Here is a 15,250-nt window from a genome sequence, read left to right as displayed (position 1 = left end):
TATATATATAGATATTTAAATTTATTATTGAATAAATTCTCATTTTCATTCCAAAATCGTGTTTTCTAGTCTTCTACGACTCCCACCTCAGTAGACGTGTAGAGATGGAACAAATCTTCAGATGAAATATTTGATGGAAATGAGGCTTCAAATGTGCACATGGGCAGAAGAAGCTAATAATCGCATTTTCATCTATTACCCCATTACCTAACACGCTTGGACATTGAACCTGTAAGAAGGTTGCTCCTAATGTTGGCTGACCTTGCACGTTTAAAGAAGGGCTTCGCCAGAACATGGGGTATGCATTCTTTGTACAACTTCAAGATGCGCTCTCTTCAACCACCCCATTAATTCAAACAGTACCAATTTAACAACTGAATCAAGGATCAGAAAACTTTCCACGACATGAATTTATCACCCTAATTACCATATTTGGAAATAATACTTCTCAACCAATCCCATTGACCCACATATATTTGAACAAAAATAATCAAGATAGATTCTAAATCCCTACACTTGGAAAACAATGAAAACGAAAGCTATAGTAAGTTTGTCTATGAACATAGTAAATTAGCAGAAAAGTAGCTGCAAGTCAAACCATATATGGATGGTTCCATCATCCATAGCCAGGGCGTATACTATGGTCAAGAAGTACTATCGTCTAATTCACAGGGAAACAGTTGTTTTTATACACCGAGAGGAATTTTATGCATGACTAACGAGTCTCTACTTCACCACTTCGAATATAGCACGGAGGTTGGAAATCATAACTGGGCACTCTCCCTTCTCGCAATATTCAGCAAACTCCCCTCCTGACAAGTCGACATCTTCAAATGTTGTTCCCTCCGTCTACAGAAGTGAATACCATTTATTAACCCAACATTCAATGCTAACGAATTCCATTCTAAACCATTCCTACCACATAATGTGAGCTCAGTGCAGGGAGATGAAAGAATTTCAGCAACAAAGCAAATCACAGATAGAAATAAAAATAATCAATTTTCTATCAAATTAAGTGATGTATCAAAATATTAACGAGTCTATGACCAGAAACTTGAGCCCCAATGTGAAAGAAAAAATGCTTAATAATCCTAACAGATGGAGACCCTACTCACAAAACAAAACGCATTGAAAAGCATATTGGTCATCAATTAAAGGCAACAGTATCAGGGATTCATAATCCACTCCAGCGGTCATAAGTAGGATGTTCAAAATATATATATCTGAAGAGTATGGTTTACCAGTTCTATACATGAACACACAAGAACTGGGAGTAGGATGCCAAGAAGTTGGATAAAAGTTGAGTAAAGCAGAAATCCTGTTATATGCTTCAAGTGGTTGCTACCTTATTATTTCCAGCGAAATGTTAAAAGTGAAAACAGAAATGCACGATACAAGGTAATAATAGATGGTGCATTTAACTATTTTCACCAACATATAGCTATTCAGCCCAAAGGTCCATAGGACATAACATCTAATAAATAATTATGCTGCATGTTTCATATGAAGAAGCGGTTGTTGGAAAGAGTAACTTACAGATAGAACCTTCCATCCGCCACAGAAAACATAGTCCACGGGTTCAAAGCCCCTGCAATCAAATGTCATTAAGGGAGAATACTTCCCTGCTTGACTTATTTCCTGGGATAGTGGCAGACCATGGCCTGGAAGCATCGTTATAGTTCCGTCTCTCCCACAAAACTTGCACTAAAAAGAGGGAAAATAAAAAGTAAGACGTAAAACATGTGCGGAAGGACTTGTACCAGAATCTATCACTTAAGGATAGAAAAGAAAAGAAAGAAAACTTGCACCACTAAGCCCAAAATGAAATTAAGAAAACCACAAAGTTTGATATAAGTTGTCATACGTCACAGTATACTCCCAAAGACACCATAATAAACCAAACTTTACCACCTCAAACTCTGAGTCATACAAAAGATAAAGTCAAGCTACCAAGATCAAGGGGAAAAACAAGAAACCCAATCAGTCAAATCATTGGATGGGCATCATATCAAAAGAAAAAGACAATGGTTCCATTCCATAAGTCTATAAAAATTCGGTTGCCAAGATAAGCTTGAGACCGCTTTTAGAATAAGTGGTTTAGATCATAGATGATAAACAGAAAACCGTAAAAATTATTACGTTTATTTTCCTCCAATCTTCTCAGCAACTCAATGAAGCTTATAAAACTCAACTATGAGAATAAACTCCGTTAAGTCCATGGCTTAGTTATTACATTGTGAATTCGCACAAAAGCAACACAAACAAAATCCAAGTAGAGAGCCAGAAATGGAGGGAATGAGGGAATGGGAGAGAGATTACCTTCTGGATGAGATTAGTGGTTCCATTGCCCACCGGAAGAGGAACAGTCTCGTTACAGCTAACACAAGTTTCTTTCTGGCTCACCTCTCCACATCTTCCGCACTTCAACTACAAATTTTTTTTTTTTTTTTTGGGGGGAAATTATAAATTTAAAAGAAGAGCAAGCACCGGAAATCAGATTATTCCACACGCATTAAAATGGGAAACAAAAAGTTCATTACAAACCCTAGGACGTATTCATTTTAATCAAATAAATGCAACTAAAATTATACAACAAAAGACATAAAAGTAATCGAAATCTTCAACATCCATACAATCACACATACTAATCCATATGATTTTAAGCTTCTGAGTCAGATTCCAGCATTGGAAGCACAAAAAAGAAGAAAAAAAGATGGAGACCTTGAAGAGGTATGAGAAGTTGGGGTCGTCGCAACCCCCTTGGGGCTGAAGGTCCGTAAGGTTCTCGAGGTCGGCGGTGATCTTAAGCAAGTATTTCACCATTTTCTTTTCTTGCAGCTTTGGCGTCAATTTGCAGCTGCCTACTATGTCTCTATGTGTATTTGATGAGGAGGTCCTTCACCTTCAGTCAGCAGCAGTCTTTCCATTATATAGCAGTGACGATGAATTTTATATCCAGCGTGGTGGCAAGTGGCCTAATTGAAAATCGACACGTAGCAACTAGATGGTATAGTCGTTTCTTTGGTCAATTTGATACACGACCTATGTCATAGGGGTGGGCAAAAATCGAACCGAACCGATCAAACCGATCAAACTGACATATTTGATTTGGTTTGGGTTGATTTTAATTTATTAATCGGTTTAGTTCAGTTAAATATATAAAAAAAACCGAAACGGTTGGTTCGGGTTGTAGGTTGGATGAAATTTATCCAACCCAACCCGCACCAAACCGATCATCAATTAAACTAATATTTTATTTTACTTTTATATATAAATATAGTATATAATTATAAAATAAAACTATTATTTTATTTATTGTGAGAATGGGATTGAAGAGTATGGAAGAAGACTTTTTAAAATAATTTTTATTTTTATGGATTGTTAGTTTATTTAATTATAAGTTCATTTTAAAATTTAAGATTTCAAATATGGATTGTATTCTATTTTATAATTAATAATGGTTGTAGATTTGTTATAGAATTTATTTGTTGGTGTATGATGTATTTGTATAATTAGGTTGTAGTTGTAGACTTATATTATAGTTATATGATTTTATTTTGTATTATCTTACTTGTATTGTAGTTGTATGGTTTCATGTTGCATTGTAGTTAATAGTTAGTTTATTTGGTATTTTTGCTAGTTGAATGTATATTAAAATTATTTAATTTAGATATTATTTAATTTAGATAATAGCTTGAAAAAGATACTTAATTCAAAATATAATGCATGAATATGATTGAAGATTGATAATTAAAAAGGCTTAAAAAAACTTTATACAATTTTGAACCCAATGTGTACAATTTTTGTCTCAAAATAGCATAAATAAAAAAATTTGGACCGAGATCCAAACCGATTTAAACCGTTAACCCAACCCAAACCGACCAAGGATCATCGGTTTGGTTCGGTTCGGGTTGAACATGGTGGTCGATTTAGTTTGGTTCGTATCCAATCCAAACCGAATTGATCGGTTCGGTTTAAAAAAATCTATAAAACCGAACCAAACCGCACCGAGCCCACCCCTAGCTGCCTGCACTTGTCCTCGTGAGCTTTTGTCTTTTGGTAAATAAACGTGACGGGTAAGAAACGTTTGTTAGTGGTGTTTGATAGTGTTCAACTATTTTCGAACTGGCTGAGTTAAAAGGTTTAAATTTGTTTTCAGAACCCCATTTTGAGTTTTTCAGATTTATGTTACATTACATGATAGGTCTTGATATATAACATAAAATTCGAATGATTAGAAGGCGAATCATGCAAAATTTGCCCACATTGAGTTTCATGTGGAACAAATAATTTGGGTGGATGTTAGATTGGGAATCAAACACCAAAAAACCAAAATCATATGTATGTACTATAATTTGTGGACGGTTCGTGGTCAAAATAGAATGAGTTTTTTTTTTTTTTTTTTTTTTGAACTAAATGGTATTAAAATATATCCTTTGAAAGGAAAAATGTCTTAAAGTAGTTGTATTCATTTATTTATTTGTTGAACTCCTCTGCCAATATGCTCCAAATTTTCAAAACTAACTTCTAAGCTTTAACCTCTACATCACCCATATATAAGCCTTCATTTTAGGCGTATTTCAGGTCTTATAATCTCGAAAAATTAGGACTTCAACAATAAATTAAGATCAATCTAAAGCGAAAAAGCTTTAAAAAAGCACATCCTGAAAGAATCCGTCTTCATTGAGAAACATAGGATCAGTACCTGAGATTTTGCTCCAAATGAAGAAGTTAGTTGAAAATTTTAAGCAATAAGAATGGGGAAAAGGCTCATCTTCTGTGATTTTAGATTCAGGAGAATGGTCATCCTGTTGGGAATACTGAGTCCCATTTTGTTTTGGTTTTCAGAGGCTAAATTTCTGTCAAAACAGAGGATTATACAAGTCGGAAGAAAAACCAACCACCTTAGAAGGCATATACTAAAAAGTATTCAGGTAATACATAACATTTTTTTTTTTGTTTTTGTTTTGGGGGGGGGGGGGGGGGGGGGGGGTGTTGGTTAAAAGGTAGTTGTATAGCTTAGTTCTTTCCCACCACCCATTTCCTTTTCCAATTTATTTCCTCTTTTTGCCCTCGGTTTTTCTTCTTTAATGAATTTACAAGAATTTCTCAGAAATCATTCATGTTGTGGTTTTGAAGAGTGAAGATGGAGATATTGTTGATTGCATTGACATTTACAAGCAACCAGCTTTTGATCATCCTGTTTTAAAGAACCACACCATTCAGGTCATGAGCTTCTTGAAATCCCAAAAAAATCTCTCAATTAATTGTCTGCTTCTCAAACAATGAAACATGTCTTCCTCAGATGAAACCCACATACAATCCAACAGATATAGTGAAGGAAAGGAGCAAAGAATCTGCCATGACTGTGACACAAATTTGGAAGCGAAGTGGAAGCTGTCCAAAGGGAACAATACCAGTACGAAGAACCCAAAAAAGGCACTTACTTAAAACCAGTACTCCAATTGAAGATTATGGAAGGAAAAAACAGAGATATTCTTATCCAGTCGGCAAGCTCAATGAGAGTAAGAATTTACAAGTTCAACTAGCAAATCACTCGGTAAGATCTTTTAGTGCGTGAATGATTAGCTTCTTCGGATGATGGCACGGTGTTTCGCATTGATTATGCTAACAGGGTGTTTAATTATATGATTCAGAAGGCAATTTTGCTTACACTCGGATACAGATATACAGGAGCTAAAGGAGATATCAGAGTTTATAACCCTTTTGTTGAGTCAGATGATGAATATAGTACTTCTCAAATATGTCTCGTCAATGGTCCTTACTATGATTTTGAGAGCGTTGAATCTGGATGGGCGGTTAGAACTAATACATTTTCAATCAATATATTGCCAATTGCACTAATTTAATCAAGTTCATATATATATATATATATATATTTGATTAATTTGTAAATTTTCTTTACTTTTCAGGTAAATCCAAGTGTTTATGGGGACAGACAGACTAGACTATTTGTATATTGGACGGTAATACTTAAAAGTTTAACATGAACAAATTATACTTTAACAACAACAAAATTGCTTCTGCGGTATCGATTTTTACTTGGTGTCTTCTACTCGTGTCTTCAGGCCGATGCCTCAAAAACAACAGGGTGCTTTGATCTAACTTGCCCTGGTTTTGTTCAAACCAGCGATGAAATTGCTCTTGGTGCAGCAATCTATCCAATCTCAGTTCCTAATGGGCTTCCATATCAAATAACCATTTATATCTTTAAGGTCAGAAAACCCACCACCAAACTTAGCAACAAGGTCATATTAACACCAACGAATGTCCTTAAAATTTTAATTTATTTTATGTTGTTTAGGATCCAATAACAAGCAATTGGTGGATGCAATATGGAGAAAATGTAAACATTGGGTATTGGCCAGCAGAATTATTCAAGGCAATTCGTTATAACGCAGCGAGTGTGGAGTGGGGAGGTGAAGTTTACAGCAAAAATGTAGGGCGTGAACCCCACACTGCCACAGATATGGGGAGTGGACAATATCCAGACTATGTCTTTGGGAGTTCAGGCGTCATAAAAAGAATGAGAATCCGTGACAATTCTCCCACCTTGAAGTTTCCCGAATGGGTTGAGACTTTTACCGACGAGTTCAATTGCTATGATGTTCAGTACATAGGGGATTACGTTGAAGATCCTGAGTTCTACTATGGAGGCCCTGGAAGAAGTGATAGGTGCCCTTAATTCCTTTCCCAACTCTCCTGTATTCTTTCTAATTAATTCATTTCCCAACTCCCTTGTATTCTTTCTAATCATGTAATGTAATGTAATGTAATTGTCTCTGTTTAAGAAAAAAAGAATACCTTCTTATCATTTATTTGAAATTGACAGCCTAACTACAATTTTTCAATCAAAATCACTCTAGGTAGGTACATAAAAGAGGCAGGGGGCGCCAGAAATCTATGACTCAAAAATGGGAATAGTTGTTGCTGGAATTGAAGGCATGCTCCATAATTGAAAAGTGAATCAGCTATTTAGTAATTACCAAAAAAAAGAAAAAAAGAAAATATATATATATATATATATATAAGATCATTATTTGTTAGCATAGGTGATAGTCATAAATGAAATTTATGCTGATGTCATAATAATTGTTTGAGTCTCATTTAAAATTAAAAAATAAAATCTAATAATAATAATATATTAAATTTTCATTATTGGTGATGGACCACTAATAATTTATAAATATAATTTTTTTATAATACAAAGTGAAAAATTTTATGAGGTAATTGAGCATATACAAATCATTCATAATTGAACATTTACGTAACAATATTTATATACAATTTTTATGTTTTATTTTGGTTACATCAAAATCAATGTCATTGATGGGATCTTCTTCAACTTGACTTATGAGATAACCAAAAAAATTATAAATCTTAATGCTCAGTCTTAAATAATGCAGATGGCAAAGACGCAATATAAATATAAATTTCTGTAATTATCCTAATGGAAATACGTTTATCTTGACATCTCACATTTATCAGTTGTCAATAACTTTTATTTATTTAATTTTTGATGGAATCCCTTGTAACAAACCTTTGGCCGGGGAAAATTAAGTATAATGAACAGTCGAAAATAAAACAGCTTAAGAGCAACAAGCAAATAACTCTGAAAACAGACAAAATATTCCGGTACTACACTTGGAAAATCATTTAATGCCATTCTTTTGGGTCGATCATAAATACAAAATGAAGTAAAGAAAACGAAGGGAAAGGCGGAGTGCCAACCTCAAATTAACTTGGCTGAGGGGGGTTAGCTTTTTCTTGCTGTTTTGATTTTTGGTGCTTGTAGCAATGGCGAAAACTAGTAGTACTTTGATGATTTTGTCGGCAATGAGTTTGACATTTTTGAGTGATGATGTGATGGCTAACAATAAAGCTACAGAAACTTCTTTGGATGTTGATATGAAGTTGAAGTTGCTCAATAAGCCTCCAGTCAAGAGCATTAAGGTAAGGTTTTAACACGAAATATATATATATATGACCATCTGTATTGGAACTTATTATTTTATTTATGAATAACGACTTGCTTATTACAGAGTGAAGATGGAGATATTATTGACCCTGTTGACATCTATAAACAGCCTGCATTTGATCATCCAGCATTGAGGAACCATAAAATTCAGGTGCGATATTATCAATCCCATCTCATAATGCATTCTGGATTTTTTTTTTTTTTTTAGGTGAAAATAGTGGCTTAGCCATTACATTAATTTTTTTTAAGAGGGCCGAATAATTACGTGCATTTGAATCTATAAATTGCAGATGAGGCCCAGTTATCACATAAAATCAGAGACTCAGAGTACCAAAAACAAGGCTTCACATGATAAGCAAGTGGTATCTCAAACTTGGCAAAAAAGTGGACGCTGTCCGAATGGGACAGTTCCCATTCGCAGAATTCGAACGGAAGATTTACTGAGAGAGCTTCTTCTCTTGAAAACTTTGGGAAAAAAGCTCCACAACTTTCCCACGAAAACAACGCAACATATCACCTACCAAATAACGTGGCCTACATTAACAACACCAATGTCTCTATGCCTTCACTTCCCAATCGGGCTGTAAGTTGAACTTTTAATTGTTTCTTCTCTTTCAATAAAGTGCATTAAAACGATATGTCTTATTTCCTTTATTTTATTTTGGCGCGCATAAATTTTATATAAATTTATCATAAGAAAATCGTTAATTCTTTTTTTTTTTTTCCACTTTCTTTTCCTTAATAAAAAGTAGTGCTTTTTTCTAAGCCATCTATGGTTGTTAATTTATTGTTACAAGCATACGTAATTTGAATAGTTATTGTATTGTTTAATGGATATGAAGCAGGGGGCTACTTTGGTAACATTAGGATACAATTATATAGGTGCTTCTGGATCACTAAATCTTTGGCATCACAGTGTTGAATCAGCAGACGACTACACCACTGCTCAAATATGGCTTAAGCATGGTCCTGGTAACAACTTTGAAACCGTCGAATCAGGCTATGTGGTTAGTTCGTTAACCAGAAATTATACCTAGCTAGGAGCTTTCCATTCCATATCTCTAATATATTGCATCAATATTGCTTGTAATTTCAATTTCTTTTATGTTTATTCCATTTTATTGGCCAGGTAAATCCAAAGTTACACGGAGATACACTCACAAGGCTTTTCGCATATTGGACCGTAAGTAACGAACCATGTATTTATATGTTTTAGAACATTAATTTTAAGTCGGTGCAACTCAATTTCACTTCTTTTTTTTAAAATTTTTTTTTGTTGTGATTAGGTGGATGCTCACAGGTCAACAGGTTGCTTTGACCTAAAATGCACAGGGTTTGTCCAAACCGGCAATGACATAGCCCTGGGTGCATCCCTTGGACCTTGGTCAGTCGAAATGGGACCCCAATACGAATCGCAGTTGGCATCAACCTGGTATAGCCTAATGAAAATTCAAAAAAGAAATTTGTAGTAATTGGTATATTTTTTCTTTGAGACTTTATGTCACGGTGTTGTGGTAAAACTCAAAATTAATCTCAATTTTCCAGGACTCAAATACAGGAAATTGGTGGCTCAAAGTGGGTCGAGACGTGGTCGTGAAAGTGGGCGCGACAATCGTAGAGTGGGGTGGTCAAGTGCATAGCCCAAACGTCAAGAAAACACCTCATACGACAACGACGATGGGGAGTGGAAATTACGCATCGCCCATCCAAGGTGCGGCATGTTACATGGAGGCTTATGGTGTTGAACCTGTTTTTTTTCACTTTGGAGGCCCTGGTCAAAATCCTAATTGCCCTTGAACTCTCCTTGACACTGTAACCTTATATGAAGCTTTTTTTTCTCTACGTTTCTGTTCTTTCATTGAAATAAGATTTTCTCATTTGTCAAGTAAAGAAAACACCTTTTTTTTCTTTTTAATGTTTCAAAAAATGCTAAAAAAGAATTCAAATTATGTACATCAGTACATGGTATTTATTAGATCTAAGATGCCATAAATTAATAAAACAACCGAATAGAAAAAATGTGAGCGAATCAAAATATATGTAGAAAAATATATAACTATCTTCTGTATAAAAGTCACCAAAGCAAATTCCGAGTCTACAGCGAATAGCATCTCGCTTCACCTTGTTCTTGCACAAAAAATTAAGGAAGAACTGGATATTGGTCTATTAGGCAATGACATAACTTTTTTACTCTGTCTTTCTCAAAAAAAAAAAAAAAAAAAAAAGGAAAGAAAGAAAACAAAAAAGGAAACGACCTATCTATACTACTGCTCTTTACCGCAAAAAGGATTATCTCAAATAAGCTTAAAACCAACTTTGAAGACATGATCAGTGGATCTCAAACTAGGGAGCCGCAAATGCTAACCCACGAAAGTATACATAGATTAGCCCCCATTTTTAATGAAAATTTAAAATTAAAAAAAAAAAAAGAAGAAGAAGAAGAAGAAGAAAGTAATTGTAGATTAATATTTAGGGGGCTAACGGCTAACAAAAACAATTTTTATATTTTATTTTAAGTAATGTTTATGAAACCTTAGCCCGGCCTTTTGAACAGACATGCAAAAGTGAACAATGCATGCCTTAGGTTGGAAATTCTTGTGCTAAGGAACAAGGATTAGAACAAATTACAACATCCTAAAACTAGAGGTACCAATTTAACTAACCCTAATACAAATTTCTTACTAATCAGAAGATTTTCAATAAGTCTTCTGAGAGTGTAGTCGAAGACTATGAAGAAAATCTCATTCTCTCATTCCAAAAGCAAGTCAAACCGATCAAGATCAAATAGCATTTTTTACAATGGAAACAAGGTCACATGATCTCGGAAAAGCTATTACTAATTCAATATATGTCAATTATTTTGTAGGTGCAACATGTTTTTTAAGTATTTGATATTAGTAAAAATTAATTATTAAAATTATGTGGCACATAATAATTTCGTCATTGCATAGCTGGAGTAATACAACCGTTCCATATATCTAACGCTTACTCTAAATGCTCAACTCTACCTATGCATTAAAAATTCTGACCATTTCTGCCAAAATGAATAAGGTTGCATAATAGCAACCTAGCGGTTGTAGAGGAGCAACATTTATGAGGTTCCAAATTGAAATTGGTCGGTTCTCATACTAAGATAATATTTGGAACATTTCTTTAATTGTATCCCACAAAAATGAATTACGAAAACTCAAAAGCTAGTTTAAATTTTACTAAAATTATAACTACTAAATGCACTATTATTATTGAACGGTCATACATTGGCAATCAAATAGCAACTTTTATTTTAAAAAGAAAAAATCAATTACATAACATAGTTTATAAGCCAAAAAAATAAAAGCTATATAACTTTGGAGAAATTATTCAATACACAATGTGTATTAACATGGAACCCCAAATGGTACATATAATTGATCAAATTGTAACATGTGTCTTACTATTAACATGTCAAGTTTTGACAGATCAACAAACTAATGCCGTTAACTTGCCTTCTCATTAGGCTTCTTAGATCTATTAAAGGAAGGGGGATGGCATGGTCCATTGGTGCCAGAAGACAACGCTTGGGTTTCCACCCCACCTTAATCCTCTCTTCATCTGTATCTCTTTCTTCATTTTCTCTACTTGTCTCCCTCTCTATTCTTTTGTTGTTATTATTTTTTCAATTGTCCACCATTCTTGTTCTGCTGTTTCACCTATCTTAGAGTAATAACCCTAGATTTCAATGAGATCAAATTTTAAAAGCTTAAATAACACGAGGTCAATTGTAAAAGGAAAAATAAAATAAAATATAGATGAACAACAACTAGGTTCTTGGGTTTAATTTTCAGTTTTCCATCTTTATTGTTCTCTATAAAGGTTGCCTCGGCATTAAAATTTATATTCAAATTATTCGAGAGAAACGGGATCCGTTGGTTAGGCATCCCCGATTCATATGGGGATTGGGGTGAACCAACCCACAAACAAGGAAAGAATGCCTCTCGGGGCATCTGAGAATGATTCGAGCCGTATGAAGGGAAACTTTCACATACAGTTTTTTTTTTTTGGGAGATTTAGCGATACAGACAGTAAAGACTCAAACTTGAAGAGGTAGAGTTAATCTACTGATACATTCATATACCTGTACGGAGTCAAACCCACCAAGTATATGAATCTAATTTCCGAAAAGAAACTCGAGGAGGAAAGGAGCTAGCATAGTTTCTCTTCCAGGGGTCGTAGACTAAAGAGAATGATTGGGGTTTCGGTAACATCCAGTTGGATACCGATGCGATAGCCTTCCCTACCTACTTAGCTCGAGGAATTACTAATTGGATATCTTACACGCAGACTTGTTGAAGTAGTTCAACACATTGTTGTATGTAGAACAGATTGTGGCACCACCCAAGGTATTTCTATGAGTCCTCGCATTGGGATTGCAAGAAAACGACCTAGCTAACACGCCCCTTATTGAAAACTCAAGGAAGGGAAGTAGAGTAGTTGGCACACGCTGGTCAATCTAGTACGTATGTTGCTTTCATTCTTTCCATTCAATATCCTTCTTCACTAGTAATCTCCACAACCTCAGGAGTGGTATCTTGTGTATGAGAGATTGCTGCAACAAAGAGGAATTTCTCAGCCAATGGAAATTCAATTCATAAAGGCCTTAATCTCAACATCAAGATGGTGAAGAAAGATATTCATCAAAACGGGAGACACGACTATTCTGAATAATGATAAAAACTTTTCCAAATTTGATATTTAAGGAGATTTTGTCGAGATAAGGGCTTGCAAAAGTTGAGTAGTCGCAGAAGTAAAGAAAAAAAAAAAAAACCGAAGAGTGAAGTGACTTAAATGTTGTGTCCTCCTCTTTGTTATAATTTATATTCTTGTTATAGGATTTATGATATTTCTCGGACCATGCGCTTCTATTCCTAGTAGTCCTTCCCCTTTTCAGAATCCCCATTTCGCCGCCTTGTTAACTGTAGGGTTAGAGAAGAGTCATAATGGTTTAGATCGGCCCAGTAACCCATGTATAGTATTTGAAACATCTTCCTAGTTATATTGCGAATCTTTTAGATCGAATAACCCTCAGAGCTAGGGATATTAAAAAAAAAGGCCTTAGTAAGGTGGCAGAACACAATTCCTGCTGTGCTGCTAGAAGAAAATAGATGAAGTGAACTGATCTTCTATTTATAAGGTATAAGGTGTTGGACTCCTGAACTTGAAGGTCAACATAGAATATGTGTCAAGGGGAAAGAACACCCAAGCTGATGCACTAGCAGAATACACAGTTAACTCGTAAAGCCTATTGTTCCTCATCAGAGGTTTTAGCTTGTAGTTCTTGTGATGACATGCTAGGTGCTTAAGCAAGAGAATTCCATTGAATCTAGTTTGTTTGTGTCCATAAAATGGAAATTGTTTTTTTGATGGATGGGATACTAACTAAGTGCTGAGGCCAGTGTGATAGTAGGGACTCCACTCTTGGTCTTATATCAGTTGCTGCAGTTGTCGGACTAGGAATTGAATCACTAACCAGAAGGTATGCCACTATCAGCTACTATCTATACATGTCTGCCTCCTTTGAAAGAAAAAGGTGCTGCGACTCTAAGAGCCAAGGGAGGTCGGGTCATTTGACGGAAATGGAAGGCTTTTCCCCGGCTTTTCCCCTATTAGATAGAGAAAGCCCTATGGAGTAAAGGGAAGTGCATGAATTCCTGGGGAGCGAGCCTACATAAAAAATGGAAAAAAAAAGAGTTAGGGCTTTTTCGCTTGTTTGTCAAGCTTTCGAGCAGCTCTTTCAACTACTGCTTAATCTCCCAACATGCTCAAGAACCGAGAGCCGCCCAGGGGCCTCCAAGGTTGTTTTTCCCTATCTTGCTGGGGGGGAGCACCCATTTGTTTTACTTATCCCAGAAGAAGTGGTAGCCTTGTGCATTGATTATCGGGCTTAGAAACCTTTCCCATAGAAAAGAGAAGTTCTCCAAACTCAAGTATTCCCAAGGTACACACTCAATGCCAGGTTTCAAGCAGACAAACGATAGGAAGCACCTTAACTCAAGAAGAACGAGTCTAACAGCCAATATGGGTTTTCGGTCCTTTGATCACATCTCCCAGGGGAAAGAGAAGGGAAATCTACTTTATGCCCCAAAGACGATGTTATGGTACTTGCTCGAAAGTAGAAGGACTAGAAAAGGCTCGTCTGGATCGGACATGAACAGGAACCGCTAGAAAAGAGAATGCTGGTGGCAACATGTGACAGGTGAATGACATGATTCTTGAGGAGTTACGCGATAGCCATGTGATGATGCATCAAATAGATCCACTTTTGCAATCCGGGGTTCTTTGAACTGGAAGCGAGGAGGTGCACAGCTCCCTGAACAAGTAAAGAAAAAGGCTACATATGGCTGGCGTAGAAGTCAGGATGGTAGTATAGCTGGTAATCTAACTTTTGAAACCTAAATCATATTAATTAATATGCCCCACACGAGCTGCGTAGCTACCGTGCTTTACCCTGAAGGTGAACATAGTTAATACATAGATTAATAAGTAACGCCCCCATCAAACTATTCTATAGCCTCCCCTTCTTGGCCTGCCCGAATATAGAAATGATAGGAATTCAAATCACTATCTTCAAATAGCATATATAAGAGAAAGAGTGGCTCGTGCAAAGATCCATTAAATGCTATCATAGGTACTAGATTAAATAACATTATCATCAGGAGAATGTTAGTCAGAAGTCTAAGGACCCAGCTAAATTAGCTAGGAACTTTTGCTATATATTGAATAACCACTTGTGCCTCTCAAATAACGAAGGACCCACTTAGTGACTACAGGAGTGAAGAGTACAGGGAACGAAAAGAGAGAAGATAAGAAAAGGCCCGCCTAAGAAAGAAGCAAGAAGCAACCCATGAGAAGGGATAGAAGGGAAAGATAGACAGCAGAAAGCACCCCCTTCCCTTTCTTTTCGCATTGGCTACGCTTTCCTTGCTGCTACAATTACTTTAGTGCGAGCAGTAAGGAGAACAGGTGGAATAATGAGAGGAAGAAGGAAGCCTCTGGAATCATGGTAGTATGCCCCAAGATTGGAATGAGGGGAAGGAATGGAAAGAGAAATGGATGGGGAATCCCCCTATGTGCTGAGAATAAAAGGAGCCATCCAGTTGAATCTTGTTACCCTCCCGTGTGGTTATGTGGGTGGGCGGCAAGCAAGTGAATGTGATCCCGCCCTCCATTAGTCGGTGTGTGTGAGCTTTTCCCTTTCTTCTTTTTTTTCTTTCT

General features: G+C 35.9%; 2 protein-coding genes and 1 pseudogene across 2 annotated transcripts; 2 read left to right on the top strand and 1 right to left on the bottom strand.

Annotated features, from left to right (window-relative positions):
* Nucleotides 1–386: 386 nt before the first annotated feature.
* LOC107420048 (uncharacterized) lies at nucleotides 387–2,914 on the bottom strand. Its single transcript, XM_016028905.4, has 4 exons — nucleotides 2,722–2,914; nucleotides 2,320–2,427; nucleotides 1,537–1,704; nucleotides 387–849 (listed from the first exon to the last, which is right to left on the bottom strand). The coding sequence occupies exons 1-4, from the start codon at nucleotides 2,821–2,823 to the stop codon at nucleotides 727–729; spliced, it is 501 nt and encodes a 166-aa protein (XP_015884391.1). The 5' UTR covers nucleotides 2,824–2,914; the 3' UTR covers nucleotides 387–726.
* A 1,701-nt stretch (nucleotides 2,915–4,615) lies between these two features.
* LOC107420036 (protein neprosin) lies at nucleotides 4,616–6,846 on the top strand. Its single transcript, XM_025075158.3, has 7 exons — nucleotides 4,616–4,934; nucleotides 5,140–5,226; nucleotides 5,306–5,560; nucleotides 5,658–5,819; nucleotides 5,934–5,987; nucleotides 6,090–6,236; nucleotides 6,326–6,846. Exons 1-7 carry the CDS (start codon nucleotides 4,758–4,760, stop codon nucleotides 6,704–6,706), a joined length of 1,263 nt encoding a protein of 420 aa, XP_024930926.3. The 5' UTR covers nucleotides 4,616–4,757; the 3' UTR covers nucleotides 6,707–6,846.
* Nucleotides 6,847–7,818: 972 nt separating this feature from the next.
* Nucleotides 7,819–9,796, top strand: LOC107420037 (protein neprosin-like; annotated as a pseudogene).
* The last annotated feature ends 5,454 nt before the right edge of the window (nucleotides 9,797–15,250 follow it).

The sequence above is a fragment of the Ziziphus jujuba genome, chromosome 5 (assembly GCF_031755915.1).
Source record: "Ziziphus jujuba cultivar Dongzao chromosome 5, ASM3175591v1".
Classification (NCBI taxonomy): domain Eukaryota; kingdom Viridiplantae; phylum Streptophyta; class Magnoliopsida; order Rosales; family Rhamnaceae; genus Ziziphus; species Ziziphus jujuba.
Note: the sequence above shows the minus strand (reverse complement) of the source record. Positions and strands in the feature narration are given on the sequence as shown.